The sequence below is a fragment of the Lytechinus pictus genome, chromosome 5, assembly GCF_037042905.1.
Source record: "Lytechinus pictus isolate F3 Inbred chromosome 5, Lp3.0, whole genome shotgun sequence".
Taxonomy (NCBI): Eukaryota; Metazoa; Echinodermata; class Echinoidea; order Temnopleuroida; family Toxopneustidae; genus Lytechinus; species Lytechinus pictus.
Genome location: NC_087249.1, coordinates 10,326,820 through 10,353,864, shown reverse-complemented (window position 1 = coordinate 10,353,864; position 27,045 = coordinate 10,326,820). Strand labels below are relative to the sequence as shown.

At 36.1% G+C, this 27,045-nt stretch overlaps 1 protein-coding gene across 1 annotated transcript; it reads left to right on the top strand.

The window, feature by feature from the left end:
* Positions 1-3,539: 3,539 nt before the first annotated feature.
* LOC129261827 (uncharacterized) lies at positions 3,540-26,701 on the top strand. Its single transcript, XM_054899860.2, has 5 exons — positions 3,540-3,599; positions 4,969-5,064; positions 16,463-16,590; positions 19,097-19,173; positions 22,760-26,701. Exons 1-5 carry the CDS (start codon positions 3,583-3,585, stop codon positions 22,847-22,849), a joined length of 408 nt encoding a protein of 135 aa, XP_054755835.2. The 5' UTR covers positions 3,540-3,582; the 3' UTR covers positions 22,850-26,701.
* The last annotated feature ends 344 nt before the right edge of the window (positions 26,702-27,045 follow it).

Genomic DNA, 27,045 nt, shown 5'->3' with positions numbered 1-27,045 from the left:
GTGTTACTATTGCATGCTTACTAAGCATTCTAAATTAGTATGCATATTAAGTTCATGACACATTGACAGCAGATTTACTAGTAAAGTAAGCGTACTAAAGTTAGTAACGGTTAATACCGGCAAAAAGTTTGTAGAAAAAGCAACCCGCAGTATTAAAGTAAGTCAAACCATTTTCTTACAGGGGATGTTCCTCTTGTGAACTTGTGCCCTCGTTTTTTTAAATCGATGTCAGGATAATAAAACTGTATGAAATGTCAATTCATACTTCTCTTCAATCAAACATGCCGAACTTCTGCTAAATACTGTATTCACCATTCGTTTATACAGTCTTCTATTATTGCTAAAAGTTGACTCGGGAGCCCTTTCGAAATGATGTTGAAACTATTTCATTTTATACTCTTTCAAAATTCCGTAATAAAAACAGGTTCAATGAAAAGGTGTTCTTTTCACTCAAAACTTTGCTCAATTGATCATACATCAATCATTTAGTTATCATCATCAACAAATATTGTAATAGAAGTATTTTACCCCGAGGGCTGATAGAAATATCGTGCTTGACTGAAGAAATCAGAGTCGCTTGGTCTAAGCATAGAGCTATAGCTCTATGGTCTAAGCCCAGACAAAAGGAATGATATGGTTGCATGATTCGGCTAGGTCATGGGCAATGCGAGGCTGAACATCGGGGTCGAACATCGAACAAGTCCATGGATGCTCACGATCTCATAATTATTACTATACACTGCTAGTCTATTCATCACACTGCTATCTTCAAAAAGCTAAGAGGGAATATTATTTTATATTACCCCTATTTCTGTCGGAATGGATATCAGGCTTTTGATAGACAAAGGTCAAATAAGGGCATGTCTATAGCGTGGTGCACTAGCAGACGCAATTAACTTTTCATTTCCTCTTTGAATAATGACAAAACTTTTTAGGGCCTCTTCGATCAGTTCTGACTTTGACCGAGAAGGCGTTGATGTAAAAAAAATTGTCCTTGGTGTGAACTTTAGTTGTTTATAAATAGTAGCTCTTATTTAGCATGTTTAGGGGAACAACACATCATTGCTTCTTATCCGGAGTTCATTTGACACATTACAGAGAAAACTTCCACCATTATGGCAAGCCTGTGGAGGAAATGTCCCTTTTTCAAAAGGTATAGTGTAATTTTTTATTTCTTCTTTTAAATGTATTGTGTCTTTTTTTTAGTTCATCGGCGTGTACGTTGACTAGACAGTTTATTTTCTCAGTATAAGTTACTTTTTTTTATACCGTTACCTTAATAGGTCAAAGCCAGCACTGTTTAGTGCGTTCCATTTCTGTTCTATTTCAGTTTATTGTGAAGACACATTTTTGTTGGATAATTATCATATTTCCATGTTCTTTTTAAAAAGTAAGCCTATCAAAATGTGAGAAAGAAGACAGTTTTTATTAATGAATGAACCAAAATCAGTGTGAACGTGTCTCGAGATATGCATGTATGGTTGAAAAACATTAATGCGCTTACCAAAAAGGGGGAATTCATGATAATGTTGTGCACAGCTCCACTCCCCCCTCCCATGACCCATGTGACCGTAAAAGTAACATTCTCGGCTTTCATGTGCTCATTAATTTGCTCACTCCTGTATGGCTTGACGAGGAAATACATTTTACCCTGAGAAGTTAGACAATAAATGAAAACAATCCTGTCAAATTATATTGCCTTATGTACTTATTTTGGAAAAAGTAACTTATTATGTTTGTTTTATTTCATCGAAATAAGTTGATTGGAAGAATTTGTTTCATTATCAGTAATGAAAGCAAATCTGGGAGTTGCCATCGATAGGCTAATCGCTTTTTGCCACTTCTCACATCCAACTCTTTTTTTTTTTGTATTTTAATTTTATTTTGTCTAACTTTTAAGATTGTCATTGTTGTTTTAGTTTATTTTTGGAATCATTAATTTTTATTGATAAATTCACGATGTATCGTAACTGATAGCGATGTGGAAATAAATCAATTTGAATCTGTGGCGGATCCATGCCTGGAGGCACATCTGGCGCGTGCCCCTTCCACTTTTTTTTTTCAGAGATAGAGGCATAACAAATATTTGTAAGGGGAATTAATATGTTGTGCAGGCCCAAGTGAGGACCCTTTTTTGGAGGTGGGGGGGGGGGGGGGGGGCTCGTCAAATTTATCCTGGAACAAAATGGCCTCCATTTTATAGTGAAACCCCCTATTTTGCTTTTTAAATTTTACCTGGCCTATAATTTTTTCCTGTACAAAATTCCCCCCTGGAAAATCCTGAATCCGCCCCTGATTTGAATCAACATGGAATATGATATCTTCATGAAGTTACTTAGACACCGTCAACTGCTTTATATCATTTTTTTCTTCTCTCAGGATCTATAGACCTAACTGCTTACGTGTGATAAGAGAGACTAAGGAAAAATATAAGTAAGTAAAATATAAAATTGTTTTGGATGTAACATTTTTTTATTAAAAGGACCCCCAAAATGTTTCGTATCTCTTGTTATGGTGCAAGTAAATCCTGACATTGATTTTGAACTTGAAGTGGAATATTAGGCCTATGTGATTTCAACAATTTATCCGATCCCAAACACAAAAATATCACACATATTTATTGCGTATTTTCAAATAAGTACCTTATACTGTTCACTCATTTCTTTCTTTCTTTCTTTCTTTTTTAAATGTATTTATTAATATATTAATTAGTCCATTCTATTAACTTATGTTGGTCAATATAGGCATACAAGGCATTTCTAAACTTAACTGTTAATATGTATGTCTTGTTTGGGAGGTTTAAAGGGGAATCCAGCCTTGGCAATAAAATGTTGTGTAGGGAAGGAGAAAAATAAATTAAACAGAATGGTAAAAGTTTGAAAGAAATCGGACAAGCAATAAGAAAGTTATAGCTGCTTTAAAATTGAGATCACTGATGCTGTGTAGATTTCAAATTGGCAACTGGGTAAGTAAATTATGACAAGGGGCAAGGACAACTTTCACATAGGCCATGTACTTTATTATCAGGGATTTGTGGTTTTCTCCTAAGTACCCATTCCCCTGGGGAAGTAATCTGATTATAACCCAGGTAGTATATTGTTTTATCTCCTCATGAAAGAAAAATATAATTTGAAATAAAACTTTTGAGAAAAATGACATTTTAGCCAAAATATGTATTGGAGTACATGGAAGAGTAGTCCTTGCCTTACATCACTATGACATCCCATATGCGGCCAATTTGAAATCTCCATGGGTATAGTGATTACCAATATTTACAACTTTTAAAAATTCATAACATTCTTGTTGTTTGTCCAATATTGTTCAAACTTTCACCAATCAACTTGTCTGATTTTTCTTGCCCTTATAAAAACAGGTTTTTATTTGGGTTGGATTCCCCTTTAAGGGCGAATGGTGGTGTAGAGATGTATTAAAAAAATAATAATGCACCTGTTGATTCCCGATGTACAGCGCGCGCGCTGCGGCCGCACGTTTTATGGCACGTACGTACGTACGGCTCGATCGTGCGGGCACGCACGCGCACGCGCGCTGAAATTGTAATGCAAGTAAAATGGTGCGAGAGAGATGGCCACGACCGAAGAGTAAGACCGTTTTTTAAGTTAATTTATTGATTTTTGGGTTATCGATTTGTTTTCCATATTTAGCTAGTTATGAGGAATATATATGAAGAATGAGTTCAGTGGTTGAATGTGACATTCATTGTTTTATTTACAGTTGTTTTAACGATTAAACTCGCCCTGAAAAATTAGGAGTATTAGCGGTTTGTCGACCCTTCATCAACGGGAAATAGGCCCGTGAGTTGTGCCTGCTCGACGGGGTGTGTGGATGCTTTCATTTACCAATGAATACCAGTTTAGTGACAGTTCTTTTGTTGTGTGTCTGTCGATGTTATCAATTGATCGTAGCGTCTTTGTTATTTGATAGTGATACTTTCCAACACGGTTTGAATGTGAATTTTCATTAGGAAATTCCCAGAACTAATACAAGGCCTACCCACTTTTACAATGTTCATGATTTATTAATTAATCTTGACAAGCTCAACTCACATGACTCAACTCATGTTGTTGACATTTTTGTGCTCTTTAACTTCAAGACTTTTTTTTTAGACTTATTGCTATTTACTAGGCCTCTTGTCATCTTGACAATTGACAGTCTTTGTTTGAGTTTGGTTTGTGCCAGGCATTGTCGTTAAAAAATTAATGAATGTCATGTCTTGACTCTTGTTAAACATAAACAACATTCAACAATTTTACTTCCAAAAAAGATGGTGTGATATTGATTACTAGATTAGATCTGATGTTGTTTAAAGTTTTGCATGGTGGCATGTACAATCGCTGATGTGGTTTACGGTACACCATGTGGATGTTATACTTATAGAAATATTGGATAGAAGAAAAAGAATAAATGGATAGGCGAGAAAGTGGAAATTTGAGAGTAGAGTAGTCTTTCTTGAATGTAGTCCTGAAAAGGACTGTAAACCAGAAGAGATTGATGAGTTGAAACAGCTTGAGTAGTAGGATGGATGAGGAGATGCTGGCTTGAGTCCGTGAGTAGAGATGATGAGCAGAAGCAGTAGAGAGACTCCACGTTTCGGGCAGGTTGACTGTCCGTCTTCAGGAGTGTCTTCAGAATACTCTGTGTCCCATCAAACCAAAAAAACATACTTACACACTTGTACCAGCGATTTACCACAAATATGATGCAGCTCTACGATACAGATAAAGTTTAGGCTCACTACGTTAACTTTCATTGTTGCTATATACAGCACAATACTGTACAGGTAGATCAGTGCAGATCTGAAGACTCCATGTTTTCAATCTACCCGTGCAGTTCCCTAGACCTTGTTTTTTTTACTCTGCCAGGTAGTTCCCATAGTTTCCTAGACCCATACGTTGCACCTTCATTTTTTAAAATGAAGTTATGATATTTACATTTTGTTCCTACATGTAGATCCAAGGACTCGCCTCTTCGGAGCCTGAGTAGCTTTAAGTCAGAGATCCCTGGCGGAGATGGACTTGGAGCCATGGATCCAAAACACTCTAAATCGTAAGTCATACATGTATGTAATTGAATAATCCCCTGATTATAAAATCTCTTTGTGTAGAGGCCAGGGTGCTACATAACTTCTTAGAAGCGCTTCCTCGGTCCGGCAAGTAAATTTTTAAATAGTTGGAATATACTTGCCCAAAAATCTATTTCACATTTTCACTTGCCCAAAAAAATCATTGAAAAAAAAGTTTTTCCTCTTCAAAAGAAAGTTTTGCAGTTTAATAAACCATTGACCTTTTTCTCTCTTTTGACATCTACCTTGTTATTGCATTTTTTTTTCCAAAGTGATTTATCTTGCCTGCCATGAGTAAAATTAGGGTCAATATCATATCATATCGACCTTAATTTTGGTAATTCTACTGTAAGAATTCTGCTTTCTACTGTGTGAATTTTGCTTGCCCACTTTGGGCAAGTAGTTTTGGTCTTTACTTCAAAACACTTGCCCGGCTCTAACTTTTACTTGCCCTTGGCAATCGGGCCAGTGCTTATGTAGCACCCTTGTAGAGGCAAGGAAATTGTTCTGCATCACCATTATGAGAGCTTGGTGAATTCTCTGACCCAAAATATTGTGTTGTGACTCAAAGGGTACCGTAAATACACTGTACCACAGTGAGAATCCAAGATTTTTGTTCATATGCGACTACCGTGACTGGTGGAGTTATCAGGTTATTTGTACATGTACTAAAAATTGAGCAGAATATTAGATAGTATTAAAAGTCATTAGAAGCAAAGTGTACTGTTAAAGAGTAGTACTTAGTAAAACTTTATCCAACAAACCACACATGGCATCATAAAATGCTGATTGTATGGAGTTTACATTGTTGAAAATGATTCATATTTCAATTTGTTAGTATAAGAGTGTAGAAGCATTTCAAATTTTAAGCTTTTTATGTCTGCAACAACTGTTGGTGAAAAGTCAATATGAATTTGACTTCTGGCAAATCAAAGTCAGTGAAAATATTTCGTGCTGAGAAGGAAAAAAAAGAGAAGATATTGATCTAAAAAATAGAGTTGGAAAATGAAACCAAAGAGTTATGAATAGTTATGTCAAGGCTCGACATTAGCGGTGGCCCGGTGGCCCGGGGCCACCAAAAATTCACCTCGGGCAACCATTATTGATAAAATGTTAAGTTTTGGTGGCCCGAATCGGGCAACCAATAATTTTCAAAGTAGCGCAATTTTTCTCCCGATTTTGCACGCATTTATCAACTTTCTACAGCTCACATTGCAAGCCAGTTCGTCATGCGCCCTTTTTGTTGATCTACACACAAATACACACACAAAGTTTGCATATTAGGCCTACAGCTATAGCATACAGTAGCTATTATCCAGCCAGCCGCGCCGGCCGGCTGGCGTGAGCTTTGCATGAAGCCACTGCATACAGCTGAGCTCTAGATCTAGCTCAGCCTATTCAGACTCAGGGAGCTGCGATGAAAAATGTTGCTGCTGAGAAATCTTCCACAGAACTTTGAAAATCTAAGTCAAAGTCACATTTTACACCAATGAAATGCAATTCTACAGTCTATATTACGAAAATCTGGTGTACCCGGATTATTTGCAAGTATTAAGAAGAGGAATTATGACCTCTCTTTTGACTCAAAAAGACAGATTTCCACATGAATTAATACACATAAAAACACATAGGCAAGTACATCACAGTCCCACGTGTGCATTTGTATGTATGTTGATACTTGGTTTCTTTCGAAGCTGTGTATTTTCTAGCCAAAAACAAACAGACAGTTTCTTTCTTTCTTGTTTATAAATGACTTCTTAAACCACTCTTGAGAAAGTAAATACTTTGGGAAGGCATTTCATTGATATAAAATGTGATTTTTTTTCCAACATTTTGGCAAATATAGGGAAGGACTTTTCTCACACCTTTTTTCCAGATATAATTTTTGCCGTTTTCTTTTTTTTTTTTCTTTCATTTTTTTTACAGTGTTTTTTTTTTTTTCCCTGTTCTTTGTTTTTTTCTTTCTTCATTTTCTTTTTTTTGTTTTATTTCACTAATTTCTTTTATTATTTTTGTTTTCTTTTTGTAATATACTTTTTGAAAATTATTTTTGTTTGTTTCCCCCTTTTATGCATTGTTCTAATTTTGCAGCATATTTTTCTGTGATTTTCTCCCATAATATGCTGCAAAAGAGAAAACAGAAATAAACTGGATTTGGGGCATGCATAATCTAGGTTTTAGGATTCAAAGAGGAAGGAAGGAAAAACCATTGTTTTGTACATCGATCTGAGTTTGCTATGCACTATTTATTTACTTTACCATTATCTCTATACAGAGATTTTTTAAAAAGTCCACACAACCAGCGAACACTACAATTCATTTATTCACTTTCAATCATTTCATTTATACAACGATAGAAACAATGATCAATTAGCAAAGTAAAATAACAGGAAACAAGGTTTACGTACAAGATGTATAAAGTGAAAGTAACTTAGTGCCGTGGTAGTGGCTGCAGAATTAATATTTCAGAAGTTTGTTTTATTCATTTTTAATGTTTTTCTTTATATTTTTCGGGCCACCAAACTTTAATATCGGGCCACCAAAAAAAATTATTTGATGGTTTTGGTGGCCCGAATGGGCCACCACCAAAAAAAGTTAATGTGGAGCCTTGGTTATGTACATGTATTCTTTGAATTAAAAATAGAAACCAATGGCAGCTGGCTTGAGAGATTGCCTGTCTACAAGGCAAAGAGTTGAGATTAGGCCTGAGAGAGTACACCCATGGGTGTCACACATGTACATGTATGTATGTGGTTTGGTAATAGGCTTCTTTACAAACCACATTTTGACTTCAAAGTGTAAACTTTGAAGCCACCTTACTCTACATTTGAGATAGCAATTGACAATAAAAACGAGATGTGCATATGTGTTTTGATCTAAACCTTCCTTAAAAATGCCTTTTCTAGCCGACATTTAATGCACCCTTCTGACCTCATGAAAAATTAAGCAAAGGACTGTTGGGATTTAACCATTTTTCTCTGCCCATTCAGAAAGCAGTGGAATCGGTGGAATCCTTTGGAATCAGTGTTTAATAGCCTGAGTTATAATTTGCTAGCTATTTGGATGTGAATTGAATAATCTGAATTATCAAATATGAATGATGTGTGGTTGTTATTGGCAAAGCAAATTGTTTTGCAGGTCTTACTTAGAGCTTAAACTTTCTTGTTACCTCAATCCCTATATCCAGCATAATCTATCCATGATTTTAAATGGATTATTGGTGATGATATTAGGATTAGGTGTACAGTACACAGCAACACTCACAGTTTGAAATGGGGAAACTGTTTACTTTTATACACTCCGGCCTCCACGGCTACTAATCTAGATAATTAATAGCCTTTGATAGATGTCCTTATATATTTTCTGACTGGTCACTTGGCCAGCTTTCAAATAAACTGTTGTACATCGAGTATGTCTTGGCTTTGTATTGAAACATGTACTGTAGACTACTACACTTTGATAATCAAAAGAGGAAAGGAAAACAATTAAAAATAGGTTCAATTTTTTTTCATTTAATTCCTTGCTTACTTTGATTATTTATCTCTTTTGTTTATTTAAATTACATCAAAGAGTGCCATTTATCCTAGAGAAATCTTGAAATTTCCTGTGGGCATGTTTATCTTATTCTGAACAGAGATTGAACGCTTCAGAACAAGTTTTGTGTTATGTACTCCTAATTAACCTACAGTAATTAGTAATTAAGGCACATAAATAAGCACACGTCTGATACTCTTGGTATATGATTCCAAAGCAAGTTTATTCCGCATTGCGCCTGCGCAGCTACAATTGTGAGTCATGGTATGACATCATGTATGACATCATTATCAATATATAACATCTCTCCCCCTTTAGATTAAACATACCTTTTAAATATCCCAATTCAATTTGCAACTTAATAACTGTGCCAGTAAATATTCAACTGGTCATGAAACTATATATTGAAATTTAACAATTTCTTTGATAGCAGATGAAATTTAACAATTTCTTTGATAGCAGTTCCCGGATTAAAATTTAACTTCGATAAACTTTTGATACTTATCAAACATTAACTGGTATACGTCAGTCAGGAACTGAAGTTAGAATTAAAACTAATAAATTCAATGATACTTTCTGTTTCAGTGAACTAAACCATTAAATCAGGAATTTTGACAAGGTCCAAAAATATTTGAGTTAATAATCCAAGACAAGATCTTATTAAAATTATAGTTGCGTCCAAATTTATGAAAATCCAAAATAGTTTGGTTTTCTCCGCTCTCGTCTAGGATAATGCTTTATACCGTCATCGTGTTCGACTTCAGGATTGTCTTCACGATCCGCGCGAATGTCAATCTGATCTTCATCGACATCGCGATCATCATTCTCGTTATCACGGATGATAACGTCATCTTCGTGTGTCGGGACGGTGTCGTCGTTCGAGGTTGATGAAGTCGAGATTCGACTTCGCAGTTGGTCAACATGACGTTTCCATCTCAGTGTCGAGCCATTGGCATTGACATTTACTACATAGGATACCGGACCGTTACGTTCGACTACTTTTCCGGGTAGCCATTGGTTACCTCGCCCGTAATTTCTCACAAGGACTTCTTCTCCTATCTTAAATTCGCGAAGTTTGCGAGAAGTGTGAGCGGTCTGTGAGAATTGCTTCTTTTCAACGGTTGCGTTCACATCAGGCAGAACAGAAGATATGCGAGTACGCAACTTTCGGTTCATGAGCAATTCTGCCGGTGACTGATTTGTGGTAGCTTGTGGAGTTGTACGGTAACTCAACAAGAACCTTGCTAATCTCGTCTGAAGGGGTCCACTCATTTTTCTGAGGGCTCCTTTCACAGTTTGCACTGCTCTTTCCGCGAGACCATTAGTGGCTGGGTGATATGGTGCACCTCGAATGTGATTGATTGCGTTCATTTTCATGAACATAGCGACTTCCTCACTCGTGAAACAGGGCCCATTATCCGAAACCAGCGTTTGAGGAAGGCCTTGTGCCGAAAAGACTTCCCTCAATTTGTCTATTGTCGCTTCGCTAGTCGATTTATTCGTAATATGAACATCTATCCATTTTGAATACGCATCTACTATTACTAGTAACATTTTCCCTTCTACTGGACCTGCGTAATCGACATGAATTCGCGACCACGGTTTACTTGGATATTCCCACTGATGGGGTGGAGCTTTCGACGGTTGTCGCTGGTGTGATTGACATTTTTCGCAAGATTTTACTTTACGCTCCAAATCTTTGTCAATCTGTGGCCACCATACGCAACTTCTCGCCATTGCCTTCATACGCACTATCCCCGGATGTGCATCATGCAATTCTTCCATCATTGCTTCTCGACATTTCGGTGGAAGCACCGCGCGAGCTCCCCACAATATTACTCCCTCATGGACACTTAATTCATCTTTTCTATTCAAATACGGACCTAATGCCTTATCTTGTAATTCATCTGCTGTAGGCCATCCTTGTAGGATGAAGTTACGGACCCGCGACAAGATCGGATCTTTGTCGGTAAGAGAACGGACGCGCGAGGGCGTTATCGGTGTCCTATCTAATGTATCCATGAGAAGTATGATATCCCCCGGGATCGGAGGATCCGAAATGGTTGATTCTAGCGGTAATCTACTGAGTGCATCAGCATTTGAATTTTTCTCTCCCGCTTTATACTTTATTTCATATTCGTATGCCGCAAGTGTAATCGCCCACCGTTGGACGCGCGGAGAAGCCATCTGTGGAATGGCTTTCCTCTCTCCAAAGAGACCAAGTAACGGCTTATGATCCGTGATTATTTCGAATTTACGGCCATACAGATATTGGTGAAACCATTTTACACCAAATACAATCGCTAGACCTTCCTTATCTAATTGCGAATATCTGCGTTCTGCAACATTCAGTGTTCGCGACGCGAAACCGATGGGTTTTTCGGTCCCATCCGAAAATCTATGTGCGAGTACGGCTCCGATACCGTACGGACTAGCGTCGCAAGCTAGTATCAGTTGCTCTTCCGGATTGTAGTGTGCTAGCACCCGAGTTGAATTAAGCAACTTTTTGGCTCTTACGAAAGCCTGTTTTTGCTCATTACCCCACTGCCATCTTGCGTCTTTCCTCAACAACCGATGAAGAGGTTCTAGATTTGATGCAAGGTCGGGTAGAAATTTACCATAATAATTTAGCAAGCCCAGGAACGAGCGGAGTTCCTTTACGCTTTTTGGTTCGCTCAGCTTAGGCCTCTCTTTGTCACTCCACTGAGAGAGCCACGTTTTCTCATTGATGAGCGTTACTGCCGAGCCCGTGTCCACTTGGAAGTTTATAGGTTTCCCTTTCACTGTTAGCTGAGTCATAATCGGAGGAGGTTTGGAAGCTTTCGTCGAGTGTGTATACAACCCGTAGCTTTCGCTTTCATCATCCTCTCTTGTTTCGATCTGCAGAGTTCGAGATTTATTGGAGGCGGTCCGTTTCCCTTGCTGCTGGAAAACTTTTCTCTGGTCCTTCCTCTCTCCTTTGGCTCTGCATACCACGGCAAAATGTCCCTTTTTCCCGCAGTGGAAACACTCTCCGTCTTTTGCTGGACAAGCCTCTCCTTGATGCTGTCCCTTTCCGCAGCGACCGCATGAGGAATGTTTCTTGGAATTAGGACGTTGTGACGACTTACGATGACGAACACCATGAGCGATTTTGTTCACCATCTCGCCTTTGTTCTGATCTCTGAGATCGGCTGTATTTTTATCAGCTAATTCCATTGCTAATGCAATATCTTTAGCTTTTTCGAAAGTTAGAGTTGGTTCAGCCAATAATCTCCTTTGTATTCTATCATCCGCCACTCCACACACAATCCTATCTCTCAACATCTCCTCTAAAATAGTACCAAACTTACATTCATTAGCCAATCGTCGCAGTTCAGCAATGTAAGTTGACAACGATTCATCTGGTCTCCTCGACCTGCTGTTAAACTTGAATCGTTGGACGATCACCGATGGCTTTGGATCTCGATGATCAGTCATTAATTTCACAAGTTCCTTGAACTCAACTTCACCTGGTTTCCTTGGTGCCGCCAAACTTGACATTAACTTGTAGGTTGAGGCTCCACAAACACTAAGTAAAATGGATCTTTTCCTCCCCTCATCAATGATGCTATTGGCGTCGAAGTAGTGTCCCATACGCTCAATGTACTCGGACCAACTCCCTTCGTCTTCCCGAAATTCACCAATTGTTCCAAAAGTAGCCATCCTCAGGTACTCGAACTTTCCCAAAGTGAAGAACAAACACAAAAGTTAATCCTCGTCGCCAGATTTGTTGTTATGTACTCCTAATTAACCTACAGTAATTAGTAATTAAGGCACATAAATAAGCACACGTCTGATACTCTTGGTATATGATTCCAAAGCAAGTTTATTCCGCATTGCGCCTGCGCAGCTACAATTGTGAGTCATGGTATGACATCATGTATGACATCATTATCAATATATAACATTTTGCTTACAAAGTACTCAACAGAAAAATCAAAGAATAAGATCAACAAAAGTTTGAGAATAATTGTACAAACAGTAAGAGAGTTATGGGCATTTGAATTTGAAATAATAAATTATAAATATATATGCAACAGAGATCATCCCCAATGGCGATAACTGTCCAAGGTTTGTGATGTCATACATGTACATGTAGAACTTCAACTCACCCATTTATACACTGAAAATATACCCCATAACCTCTATTTTTATTATTCTAATTATAATAATAATAATACAAAATCTTAAATATATTTCATAATACCTTGTCTTCCATGGGGAAAAAAACCCTGATCTATGGACCTGGATAGACTTGATGATTTTTTTTTTCATGGTTATTTTATTTTTATTCAATTTTTCTCAAATATTTTTAAGATTGAGTTGTTTCTTTGCTTTTTCTGTTTGATCACAAGCTAATTTTATTTTTCTAGGTTTCTTTTTAAAGTTTGTTGTACATGTATATTGCATTACTACTTCATAAAGTAAGTGATGATTTTCTTTTTTTATTTTATCCCCAGTAGAGATTTCATGAAAATAACAATTTTTGAATATTGGCTGATTACAACATAAAATGAATTCATTTTGAATGGGGTAAAATGTAATTCCACCTTCATTATCAGTTTAATACTGATGAGCCATATTTGAAGTTGATTAAAGTTCAAACCTTCTTATTAGGCTACATGATTAATTAGATAATCAATTATTTGGTCACTTGTGCATACAGTGTAAGGTAACTGGTTCATATATAATATCAGATTATCAGAGGCCAGCTTTCATCCAGTGAACATGTTATTTCACAACTTAATGTGTATGTTCTAGCAGCATTTGTAGAGTATGCTCTATTATGTATGTCAATAAATACATGTACCTCTACATGTAGTGTATGCACGAAACAGTGGTCTGTACATTATTTCACATACATGTATCTGATACCATCTGATTTTTTTTCAGGGGAGATTTAAATTCTGGTACTGTCTACCGGTATATGTCAGCATGTTGTTATAAAAGTATCATACATGTACATACATGTATATACATGTTCTGTACATGTAGTATTTATCCATGCATTTCTGCACTGATGCATTTTATTTCATTTACTGATGACCAAGTAGGGGTGTTTTTAATTCTGATCAATGGTGTGACCCAATTTTGCTTGACCCCCAAGGACCTCGAGGTGTTCAAACTTATTTAAGGCATTCATGCAGGGGATTGATTCATACTGTATACATGTATATGAAGCTTTTTTTAAAGAAGAAAAAGCAATTTAATGAAAAACGAGGAAACGCCAAAATTTGAAGTTTCCTTGAGCATGTTGAAGTTGCATAAAACTTTTGTCTAAAAAACATCTGGCAAACAAAAGTATGCATTGACATTTAACACGGTTTAAACTTCCAGCAAAAAAGTGCCAGAATTTTTCTTTTATGGAACAGGCTCCTGGACTTTCCTGGGAGTTGATTTCCAAGGGTAATCCAGGTACTATTTAATTGCATGTACATGTAAGTGGCAGACCCACAATCCGCATTCATAAAATGAAGTGTCCATTCTGGAAATAAGTTTGTTTTGATAGAGGAACAAGAAAGTGACATATGCTTAATACCTCCATCAAGAAAATTATCCATTTAAATTACAAGAACTCGTTACGGTCTTACAGTACCTGGTAATGCATTCCCACCTGTCTGGAACAGATAAACTTTTTGCCTCACCCTGAAAGTTCTTTATAATTTGCTTTCCATAACTGCAAATGTCCCACAAACTTGGATGAATTCCAGTAAAAGTTCTTGTAATGTTTGTAATTCCAGTACCATATAGTCATTTTTGTGCAGAAAAATATTATGATTTCTTTACAAGCAGGTGTGAATGTGCCGATTTTGAGCCAATTCTGATTAAATAGTGTCCATGTCCATGATACCTGACATTGGATGAAAAATACAAACAAGAAGCTTACATACAGTACATGTACCTGGGTCCCGTAACACAAAGGTTAGCGATTAATCGTACGCCTGATTTTCATGATTGAATGTACATTATAGTCAATGCGATCAATCATAGAAAAATGCTCTACGATCATTGCTAAGCTTTGTGTTACGGGCCCCAGGGCCATGAAATATGAAACTTACATCGTTTTTTATCATAGTGATATTTTTTGTTGTAGGCAAGGAGCAAACAATGTTTTTCCTATTTTCACTTGAAATTGATTTCGGTATAAAAATAACTGTTGATTGAGTACTATATTTGAATACTAATGTTGGAATGTTTTGAGGAAAATATTATTTATCTACAAGTAGGTATAGAGTTGTGCTCAAAAGTTAGTTAATCCCACCAAAAGATGCACTCCTTCATGCTGAATGTTGATTCAGCAATCCCAGAAAAACAAAATTTTGATTTTATCACATGACTTCACAATTAAATATCTTAAAAAAGGAGAGAAAAAAATGGCAGAACTTGACTACTTATATGTTCATTTTCTGATGGGGTTCACAAAACTTGTTACAACCAGGCCTTGAGCATTTTGTAAGTTGTGATATGATGAAGTGAAGGTTTCCAAGATGTAACCAGGATGTGCCTTGATCTTGGGAAAAGGTTGTAACCCCAAATCACATCCAGATGCAATGATGTCTCTTGAGAATGGAAGAGAGTTTTCTCACAAATAACTTCTCGCCGAATTTACATGGGATGCATGCATACTGCCACTGGTACATACATAGTGAAATTGTATGTATAAGAGTGCAAATAGGGTTACACTGGAGGTATCACTTTATCTTGGTTACTATATATATATAAAGTTACATAGTGCTGACTTACATACATGTACACAATATACATGTAGGTAGAGTTAAAGGTCAAATCCACCCCAGAAAAATGTTGATTTGAATCAATAGAGAAAAATCAAACTAGCATAATGCGAAAATTTCATCAAAATCGGATGTAAATATTATAGAAACTAATGACATTTCAAAGTTTTACTTCATATTTTTCACAAAACATTGGTATATTAATTTAGTTTAATTATAGTCTTCCTCATACATGTATACATGTACATTTAGACTGCCCCATATTGATCTTTTATTTTCTGATGACTGTCACGTCTGTGTGTTTTTAGTTTTCCTTGCTTCAACCATGCTTGAAGTTGGATAGTTCTCTAGGTTGTTGGTTTATTTTCGGGATAGGGTGGGGGGGGGGGGGTGGAAAGGGTTGCTGTATCTACATGTAATGTTCAAAAAGCCATAAAAGTATACTGTATTAGGGGAAGAAATACAAAGACCTGGGTCCCGTAACACAAAGGTTAGCGATTGATCGCTAATTTCAAAGAACAATTCTGATTGGTTCATACTGTAGTCAGTCTACTTTATAGCAAAATGCGCTTGCAACAAGGATCTTGATTGGTCATTTCAATAGCGATTAATCGCTAACTTTTGTGTTACGGCGCCCAGGAACAATTTTTCTCACCAATATATATATATATATATAAAATGGAGCTTCATAGGATCGATATTGAGTACGTGTTCGTGTGTGTGATACATGTCGTTGCAGGTTTTTTTTACATGATTGCTATCAAAATATATATTTTGAATGAATAAGAATTTGGAGAACTTATACCTTGGTCACATTTGCTCTACGGCGGCTGTACGGCGAGTCGAAAACAGCTGTTTTATTCAAACAAACTATGTAAAGCTGGTACAAAAAAATGTTAAAACGGCTGTTTTCGACTCGCCGTACGGCCGCCGTAGAGCAAATGTGACCGAGGTATTACCCATATTAAGAAAAAAAACATTCGTCTGTGATTTTTTAGTCATACATAGGCCTACATGTAGATGTACATGTAGAACAGGTGAATTGTATTTATAATTCTTTTTAAATTACCGATCTTGTTTCATATCTTTTCAGATTCCATCAGTACTTAGACATGGTTGTCAATGGAGCCGTGTTCCTCTTCATCGTAGTTCTTCTTGTCTTGGTGATATGTTTCCTGGTTGCCGTCGAACTCTTGATTGCTTTCAGTGTCATTATGGACGGTAGGTGTCTTACGCTCACCATCTCTCTCTCTCTGTGGTTATCATCGTAGAACAAAGCCCTGCAGAGCTCTAATTAATTGCAGTTGCAGCGTGCACACCTGCAAATCTTTCCCCATTATTAAAGCAATGTCTACAGTTTCACTACACACTGTAATCCCATTTACATGAAATCATGATATGTATGCACTGGTACAATGTGCGCTTGCCATGAAATAAAAAATCATTACTCAAAAGACCTGTTTATGCTGGACCTGGGGAAAAGAAGCCATACGCATGTATTCAAGCTTGATACTAGCATGGGATGTAGTCTGTAGATACAGACCTTTGGTTTTCGCGAATCGCAGAGTGCATAATGCAGAGTCTGAATTGGTGAGACTAGATTCACTACTGGATCTACTATTTGACACAGACACAGTCCTTGGAGTCCAGTCTTCACTCTAGCCCTGTTATTGGTTGAAGTGTCAAATATGAGTCTGTGCCTGCAGACTACATGGGGTGTTTTTAATTTGGGGAATGGATAAGAATTGATCAAATGAATAACCCTTTCTCTTTTGTCACCCACTCACTCAGTGGGCAGTGTGTGTGGGTGCAGTGGCTTGTGAAACTGCATTATAAACATGATAACAAAGGCTTTTATACATGCACCTGCTTATGATTGTACATGTATGCATAGAGGCAACATTCATTTTATACATTCTGTATATATGTACATTGCAAATTTATATTGTGCACTGATAATTGTTTACTGTATCATTGTCAGTTATCATGTGTCACAATTTATGCAAATTTCTTCCTTCATTTTATGCTAAATTTCTTTTTCTGATACAATATACTCATGCTGAGTTCAGACCAAAGTCATACAATGTATACATGTAGGCCTATATATTGTATTTTTTGCATTGAATTTTATCGTTTGTTGCATCACATAATGTTTTTTTTTTTTTGGGGGGGTGGAGAATTAATTATAATATTGTGACTTTGTGGCAAAGGCATATTAATCATTTGGTTTGTTCCTATGTACGTGTTTGTCGCACAACACTGTTTTAATACAGTACATGTACATGTGGGTACAGTATCAAATTTCTGATGCTACATAATTCCACCCCCACGTCAAACACTGACAAAGCAGGCAGTTTCGGGACAAAGGGATAATTGAATCGAAGTGATACAGAAGAAATATCCAGAGATTAGAATCGGCATTGAAAAATAAGTGTGAGGATACAGAGGGATTTCAGATCCGAAAGCTGTGTCATCTTGGAAATAACATACAGCAAATGTTTGTGTTTTGGGGTTGTTTTTGTTCGCTAGTGATATTTTGAAGGTTTTCATTATTGATACAGACTTTGTTGACCAAAAAATTGATATTTTTCAATTTCATATCCTGATGCTTTCAGGAACTGCATGACAATGAAATAGATATCATACATCATGTATACCAAGGGTACACTATTCCCCTTTCATAAACCCATCCTCCAATTAGCCGCCTAAGAGTAATGCGGATAATTCAATAAAAATTGCGTTCACAAACTCTGAAAATAATCCACACTATTTTTAAATCGTCATGACAACTGCACACGCCCCCTCCGATGCGGTTGTGTTGGAAAAGGGTGACCTTGTGACCGCACCATGGCAATTATCCGCATTATTTGAAAATGCGTTCATAAAGTCAAAATCTGGTCCCGATGCCGCTATTATGCGGATAATTGCAGCATCAAAATAATGCGGATAACTCTGGTCCTTCTCCGATTTTACGACCAAATTATGCTGCTATTAGCCGCATAATTGGGTTTATGAAAGGGGTATTAATTTGCATCAATACTCTGTCACACTCACAGTGCATTTGGCCGATATTTTTCATTTGTTGTTGATAGGTTTATCTCCTCCCCCCCTTGCTTCTCCAAAGATAATGAAAACAAACATGAAAATGTTGTGATTTGTAATAAATTGTGACTTCCATGATAATTTCCACAGATTACTATAAGCCAACGTGACCAAATCTTAAAACATAAAGGTTGTTTTGATATTAATTAATCTTTTGAAAATATTTGGGTGTGTTCTCCTCCCACCTTCAAATAGTTTCAAAGTCTACCATTCTAGAAACATGATCTAGAGAATCAGTGGCATTCCTGAAATGTTTATGACAACATGATTGCTTTATGATTCATGGTTACATGTATATTATTTACATGATGATAAGACAATAATACAGACATCATATGAAAAATGTTTCTACATGTAAGTGCTGGATATTATTATCCCTGCTTTTGCATGGCTTTCAGCATTTCAAGGAAATGAAGGAATACATGTATTAAATATTAAAGGAAACCTCCATTTCCAACAGTGGCTTCCTTTCCCTGTCCTCCTTTTGCTAATCTTTTTTTTTTATTATTTCCTCTTCCTCTCCTTATTACAATGTAATTTTTTTCAATGTAATATCATATTTTCAAATGTCTGATGAAAATCAACACTTCAATAATCCTTTGATTTTATCATTTTTTTTTTCCAGGGAGTGTAAAGAAAGAATCCACATTGAGAGCCCTGTCGGCAACCACTTTAGCCATTCTTGCCTTGTTTGTCATTGAGGTGCGTGTCTTTATTCATAGTTAGTATTAAAGGGGAAGTTCACCCTGGTGAAGTTGGTTTTAATAAACAAAAAGATTAGAGAAAAATATTGGTGAACATTTGAAGGAAATCCATCAATGATTTAAAAAGTTATTAGAATTTTCAGTTTTTGATTTGTGATGTCATATATGATAGTTGCTTCCCATGTTTTATGAATTTTAAAAAATCAATGAAGTGTCATTTTCTAAAAATTTGAGAATGGGTTTTATTGTACCCTCAGTATTAAAAGACAAAATATTTCATACCCGCTCCTGAAAGACAAATTTTTTTAGTCCTCATGAGCTATTGAAAAATGAAAATTATGCATTTTATATTACATAATATACATGTATGGGGTGGCTGCTTTTGTGTGAAGTCACAAATCAAAAACTTCAACAAAATTCTAAAAGCATTCTTATAATCTTTTAATAATGGATTTTCCTAAAACCTTCACCATTTTTTTAAAACTATTTTTTCTGGTGTTTTTACAATTAACTTTTCATCAGGTGAACTTCCCCTTTTTATAAAGGGGAAATAATTTGTACTCATCATGAATACAGGCCTGCAAACTACTCCTTGTACCCAGCAGTTACCCAATTTTTAAGATTTTTGTTCAACCAAAATGAGGAGCACTCCGTTTTTTCCAATTATTTAAGATAAAAACATAAATCAGCCTAGTAATTGTGTGGTGGTGTATGGGTGTGTGTATGGGTGTAAGAGTATTCGTTTTTCAACACTTGTAATTTCTCAATATTTAAATATAAGAATGCTAAACAGATTTTTTTAAAAAGTGAGGGAGACACACCTGACATCCAGAAGAAAAATCCGCGCCGCGGGATTAGGACTCTTTTTTTTTCATTTTCAAATGTTGGCAGACCTGTGAATATGATGAGTACAAATATTTTTAGAAGAGGGTATGAAATGATGTACAGATATCTGATGATGTATTGACTGCAGAAATAAAATTGCTTTTAAATTTTTTAGAAAATGGCATTTTGGGGAATTTATACACATCGCACAACATGTGGAGGAGCCACTCCTCAGTGAAGTCCCAAAATCAAAATCAATATTTAAAAAAAATTCATGTAAACTCTCATTATTGTATGAAACTTTTTACGGTATCTTTCTTCGATTTTTTGTCTGCTTTGATTTAAACCAACTTATCAGGGTGAATTTTCCCTTTATTAAAGGGGTCTGTTTTAACCATATACATGTAGACTGTACATGTACATCTAGATGCTCATATCTCTCCAATCAATTCTTTGAATTTTAGCGTAGATAATATTCTCCAATTGTTAATCATTAATATCGGGCATTGTTGAGAATACATGGAATGTTAATTATTATTCATTTATTAATTTTGTGTAATTATTCCAATTCCTAATTCTTTACCCCCGATATTCATAAGTTTGTATTTTCTCTCGTTGTGCATGATGTTAATTGGATGCCAATGATGTTTATTTTTATGGACGTGTTTAGAAACCAGCTTTTACATAGTTAGAGTGGATATATATGTACGTATGTACATGTACCAGTAGATAATTATTATGCAGAGGAAGCATGCATCATCAATTTTTTTACCCTAGTAAGCTACCTGTAGAGCCTGTAGAGAGGAGGAAAAAATCCTAAGATGATCGCTTTTATCATTGTAACTGATAAATATTTTGCATTCAAAAGGGAAGCACAATAACAGTTTGGTGTATGACCTTTATATTATCATACAGTATTCTAACATTTATCATGTTTGCACAATGTTGCAGATTTTGGTCTAAGAACATGCGTAAACAGTATCTTTTAATCAACAAATAACACCAAAACCGGCTCACGTGTCTTGGCGTTTGTTGAGCTTGATGGATGGTGAATGTGGTGAATTATACAAGTTCATGAACTTTATAGACTAAATTTCAGTGACTGGATTTAGATCTTGTTATGAATAAACAGGCAGTGTTGATGAATTGGGGTCATGTTGAGTACATCTTCGATTGTGAATATATTTACAGTATTTATTTCATAGATGGATACAAAAGTTGATTGTGAGAAATTGAAAGAGTTGTATTGGCTGGTTTTCCATTGCTCTATTTCTTTGATATTTTCTCTTTGACCTACTTTTGACCACTTTGCCCTACAATGGCATGAAAATACCGGTAAGCAGGTAATATACATGTACCAGGATTACCACCAGCCAAATTTAAGTTTGAGTTTATTTTTATTTTTATTTTTTTACTTGTTGATCGAGTTTTCAGTATGAACAGAGCACTCATCCTCCTTTATATTCACTGTAAAGAGATGAGTCGGGCTGGAGATGATGTTGGATTGACGTCACATATGTACATTTTAATACTCTTTCAAAGGAAATGTCACTTAAGAATTGTCAGTTCCATCCTTGTAGAGCAGCATTGATATGTGTACATGTTTTAGACTGTCTGTCTGGTCTCTTGTGCTTGCAATGCACATGTGCAACCCCCTTCCTTCCCCATCACACACTTCTTCTGAGGGGGAAAAAGTAAAATAAATTGAATATTTAATCGGAGGATGCCGAAAATTGAAAGAATTATTGAAAAGAAGATAGGAAGACTTTATTTTGTATTTATAGACATTGTGATTAACTAGAGGCAAAATATTCTTTTTTTTCACCGAAGTCCAATATCATATAAAATCCATCATAACTAATTGATTGTTGTTTATTACAGATTATCCAAAAGCATCAGAGTGTACATTGTACATGTAGAACAGGTGAAATCTGCTTTTGCACAAGATGATATCTCTGAGTCTATGACACTAAAACCAAAATGGATTTTACAGTTTTGTATGATCTGAGATAAATGGTGGTATAATAATTTACCAACAAACAGCAACCCTCAAAATTTTGCCTGAAATTTGAATTGTAAATGAGTACGTTAAAATTCTTTCAATTCTCAGTTATTGATAAAATCTCAACTACATGGAGATAAAAATCTAACCTTGATGAGATGAGATCTAATCATCTGAAACCCTTTGATAAATGAATTGTTTCATGAACTTTCAAAGACACTCTGTTATGTTTGCCCAAATGTACATGTACATTGTCCCTTTAAACTCTGACTTTTTGCATCATGTATTCTTTTGTAAATGTTTTGGTAATCTGACCTTGAGTCTTTTGACTTGACATTGTAGCATTTATCATTGCTTTTGCGATTTGGTAGAAATTTGCAAAATTTTGGAGATGTGGAACATGTATTTTGTTTGTTGCAGAACTTTGGATGGATGATTGAAAACAGGAATTAACCCAGCTGAAATGGATCTTTTTCACCCCAGACCAGTGGTGTATTTTTTACAATTTTTTTTGTCTACATTTTCACATTAGTGCTAGTAAATTGTTTGATGATACATGATTTTGAATATGTGGGACCAACCCAACGTAATAATGAACAGCATTGACCACCAGTCTTTCACATTGTATATTTTTAGGTCAGTTGAATGTCAAAAGAAAACAAATCATGCATTACAAAAACCAATTGGATAATTTTTTTTTTATTGTGATAGAGATGACTCACTAAAGTATTATTTTGTCCTTGATTTATCTTTTCAGGTCACAATAAGAGTATTCAGTCTAGGAGCCTTCATTAAAAAACAGAAAATAGAGGTAAGCAGTGGAAAAAAACATGTGTATGGTGTATGACTGTGTGTGCTTGTTTTAAAAAAAGTAGTGCATTTGTGTAGCAGAGCTGCCAGCCATTGCATTTTTGCTGTATTATTGTGAGTTTTCCAACCAAAATTATGGCATTTACGTTTTTTCTTCATAAAATGTAATAATTGTATCCTATTGAGAAAACTTGTCCTTACATGTCTCTATTTTATAAACGTAAGCAAGTTTTAGGTGATTGGATGTAATGTCAGCAACCAAAAAATTACACGGGGGCGGCGGGCGAATTCGCCCCGGAAAGTCCAAAAAGAGCCCCGGAAAAGGGCTAAAAACATTCACACGAGGGCGACTGCAAAACTCATAATCGCCCCCGTCAACACTGTATATTTTACAGTGGCAAATTGTCCATAGACTGTGTACAACCATGAAGCTATTAATAGCTTCATGGTACAACGAATATACCGTCTCGGCTCAGCGAATCGGAGACCGCTGATTGGCCAATCGCGCAGATCACGTCATGACTACGTGGTCGCCAAAATAATTCCTTCGGACTGCGTGCCAAAGTATCGATAGCGATAACGATATCCGGTCACATTGTCTACGCGGGAAATGGTCTTGGTTCGTGATCGGATCGCTCCAGTATCGATCGAAAATTATCGAGACTCGGCAATTTCATGCATATTCACGCGACGCTCCGAAACCCGGAAATCAATTGACTTTGTACACGTTGCGATAGACTCTACAAACTCCAACGAACACGATGCTATATCAACGCTAATTCGTAAGATTTTGACCGAAAATCAAGAAGTAATCGAAATTTGCTTACCTGTTCGGTATCGGTGAGAAAATAGATCCTCCGAGAATACCTTTCATAATTCATATAAATTATAGGAAAGTGAAATTCTAGGTCGATTTTGGTACGAGGTGATAGAGTATTGCACACTTGTTTTGGTGGAATACTGTGTGGGGCTATGGAAGGCTTGCACTGCGCATGCTTACTATATTTTCATTCATAAATTGGCTCTCGGCAGTGGCTGGATGACGTCATGTAATAAGCAAAATATACACGCCCGCTAGCGTTGAACGCACCGCTATCCGTTCTATACAATTTGCCACTGTGTATTTATGTAGCATTTCATGAATACGTACGTGATTGCATTTAAATTATACATTATACATTATATTGCATTTAAATGTGTACTTGCCCTGCACTGCTGACCAGCATCCCTTCAATGTGGCACACACACACACACACACACACAGACACAAACGCAAAAAAGCCGCGAAATAGCTCCAGAAATTGTAGCCCTGGAAAGTGGAAAAAGAGCCCTGGAAAATGAAAAAGTAGCCCTGGAAAATTTTTAAGTTTCTCCAAAAAGAGCCCTGGAAAGAAAAAAAGTAATTTTTTGGTTGAATGTCAGGTAACGGGACCAAATGTCAAACGAACCTCAGAGCTCAAGACTGATAAAATAGTTTGCATGTATCCACACTCTTAGGATAGACGTCTATATCATATATTAAAACCCATTGTCATAAACAACTTTAAAAAAAAACAGTATGATCTTCTTTTTTATAGAAGACTGTTTTTCAAGAAAGTTTGACAGTGTTTGTCATTCCTCATCCTGCCAAGTAAAATTTGATGAAACATCAGTATTGGTGTCTGCATCCACTAACCATATCCTGCTTTATGTGGCACTGGCAGAGTTGTGGGTTTTTAAAAATAGTCATGTTTTTTCTGCATCAAATATTCTCATGTCACAAATAGTAATACACCTGTTTTCTTTCATGTGTAAAATGAATATGATACACCATGGCAGGAAGTACAATATTCTATCAAGTGTACATACCTCAAAGAAAATTGAAAAGTATTTGGTTAAAATGCAATCTCGTATGAATGAATGAATTAGTAGATATTACTTCAGTGAATGATCAAAGTATAAAGGATGGATAGATAAATGATAAAAAACATAATTATATTTGGATGAATGAATAGACAAATGTTGTTAAATGATTGAAGAGATCTTTAGTAGACAATGTTCAAAGAAATACATTATTTATGCAGATCCAAAAGGTTCATCAGTATACTTCATGCAGATAAAGGGATATACAATCAATAAATCAGGATAAATGAAAGCATAATAATTTTTTTTCCCCAAAGAGTGGATAATGAAATTAATCAAACGTCAAATTAAGTGAAGAAATGAATTGCCAATAATGAGTTTCATGGCCTTTTTCTGTTACATTGTGAAAGAATCTAGAATAAAGAGAGTTGAAGAAAAAAAATCAGTACTGGACACGTGGCCTACATGTAGCCAAGACCAATTTGGAGTCCATGGGCCAATTTCACAAAACGATCTTTGCAAGACCCTCTTTCATGTCGCTGATTTATTATGATGCACCATGAGATGCCATTACCCGCCAACATATTTCATTTATCTGTCAAAATGAACAAGATCATTGTTTATAAATGATGCTAAATTTTGTATGTCATTATATAAAAGTTGCTTTAAAGTGGGCTATGAGGCAATAATCATTTTTTCAGTGAGCCTCATTCATACACAGGCAAAAATTATTTTTTTATTTTCGAGAGCTAAATTTCACAACTTACTGTCTAAATCCTCAACATTGGATAAGCTATAACACTGAGATGAATGGGGATTCCAATGCTCAATTTGGGGGGGGGCGTAATTGCCCTAGCCCTTATGTAATTTTTACCCTGCTCATCATAATGCATAAGATTGCAATCAGCCCTTGGACTATTTCCTTACACAGTACTCCGTAGACTGTAGGTCTACATGTACATGCATGTAATATATTTGATTACTAGGCAGTGGTGATTGGCACGATGATCGGCTATTTTAAGGAGGCCTGGGCTAGGAATGTAAACAGAGAATACAATAGATACAGAGGATGTGATTAGAAAACAATAGGCAAAAACATGAAGGAGAACAAAGGAATCCTGTGGGTAAGGAATTCCAAGGCAAAGAAAGGAATGTGTGGTCATTTTATAAAGAGAGAGTTGGATGGTACACACTGTCTTTGATACAGGAAATTCACAACAACAAATCAAAAGGAATTAAACACAAGAGAAAGAGAAATACATGTACATATGTAAATACCGTACAAGGCGTAGGCTGGTTTGAGCATGGGGAGGTAGGTATAACTAAAGTTTGGAAAATCAGCTGTTGATAGCAGAAGAAGGGGTACAAATTTGTTTTGCTTGCCAATGTCATAACTCCTCTGTTTCATCGGGAGAGTGCACCAACCCTACCCCCCCCCCCCCCCCCCCCCGCATACGCCCTTAGTAAACGTCCATAGTCAACCTTTTTTTAATTGATTGTTAATAGCCCAAATTGAACCTTTTTTTTTATTAGATTATGCAGAATAATTTTTCTGGTTTTGCATCGCAATTAGCTCCACTTTTTTCTATTAAAAGATTGCAGCACAAAATTTCATTTGTTTTGTTGAATTTTATCTACACTCTTGTACTGTACAAAACTTCAAAGCTTTTCTTTTTTTGACCCAAAGTGCTTATTATATTGGGGAAGCAAAAATTTTCTGTGTTATATTATAACCTCTTATAAAGGTTGAATTTCTTCCACAAAGAGATTTTTGTGGTCTCAAAATATTTGACTTGGACAAATACCTATACATGTAGATGTACATTGTACAGTGTAGGCCTACATGTACAGTACATGTATGTGCATAGAAAAAAATACGAAGAGAATGTAATCAAAATAAAATGGAAAACAGGAAAATACTCGACAAAAGATGACGAGTCATTGCCGAGCTTTCTTTTCTGAGATGTTTATTTCCTGGTCAATTACCTTTGATGGACACTGATGTAGATGATACACATACATGTGCAGTACTGTCCACTTGTATTACAAAAAGAAACATACCGATTGTTGGAATTGATGATGCACACACAAAATTTGCTTGGACATCTATTGTATTTCATGTTAAAATTGATTTTTTTTTCAGAGATCGGATTAATACTGAAAAAAATATTTCTGATACTGGGTCTTTACGTTTTATTGCCTTCATTTTGCCTGCTATTGCAATAATTTTACATAAAAATATTGATATGAGAATTCCATTTCCATGGTCCCAAGCAGAGAAAAGATTAACATTGGAGCTCAGGGCAATGTTGCCCCCAAAGTGCTCAAAAGATCCCTGGAAACTCTAAAATGACCCCTTGAAAATCCCCATTCATTGCTATGTTTAAAGCT

Bases quoted from the DNA above. Each gene is read 5' to 3' on its own strand.
- LOC129261827 (XM_054899860.2), top strand. The intron at 5,065-16,462 runs GTAAGTCATACA...ATATCTTTTCAG, and splicing joins GATCCAAAACACTCTAAATC to ATTCCATCAGTACTTAGACA. The intron at 19,174-22,759 runs GTGCGTGTCTTT...TTATCTTTTCAG, and splicing joins TTGCCTTGTTTGTCATTGAG to GTCACAATAAGAGTATTCAG.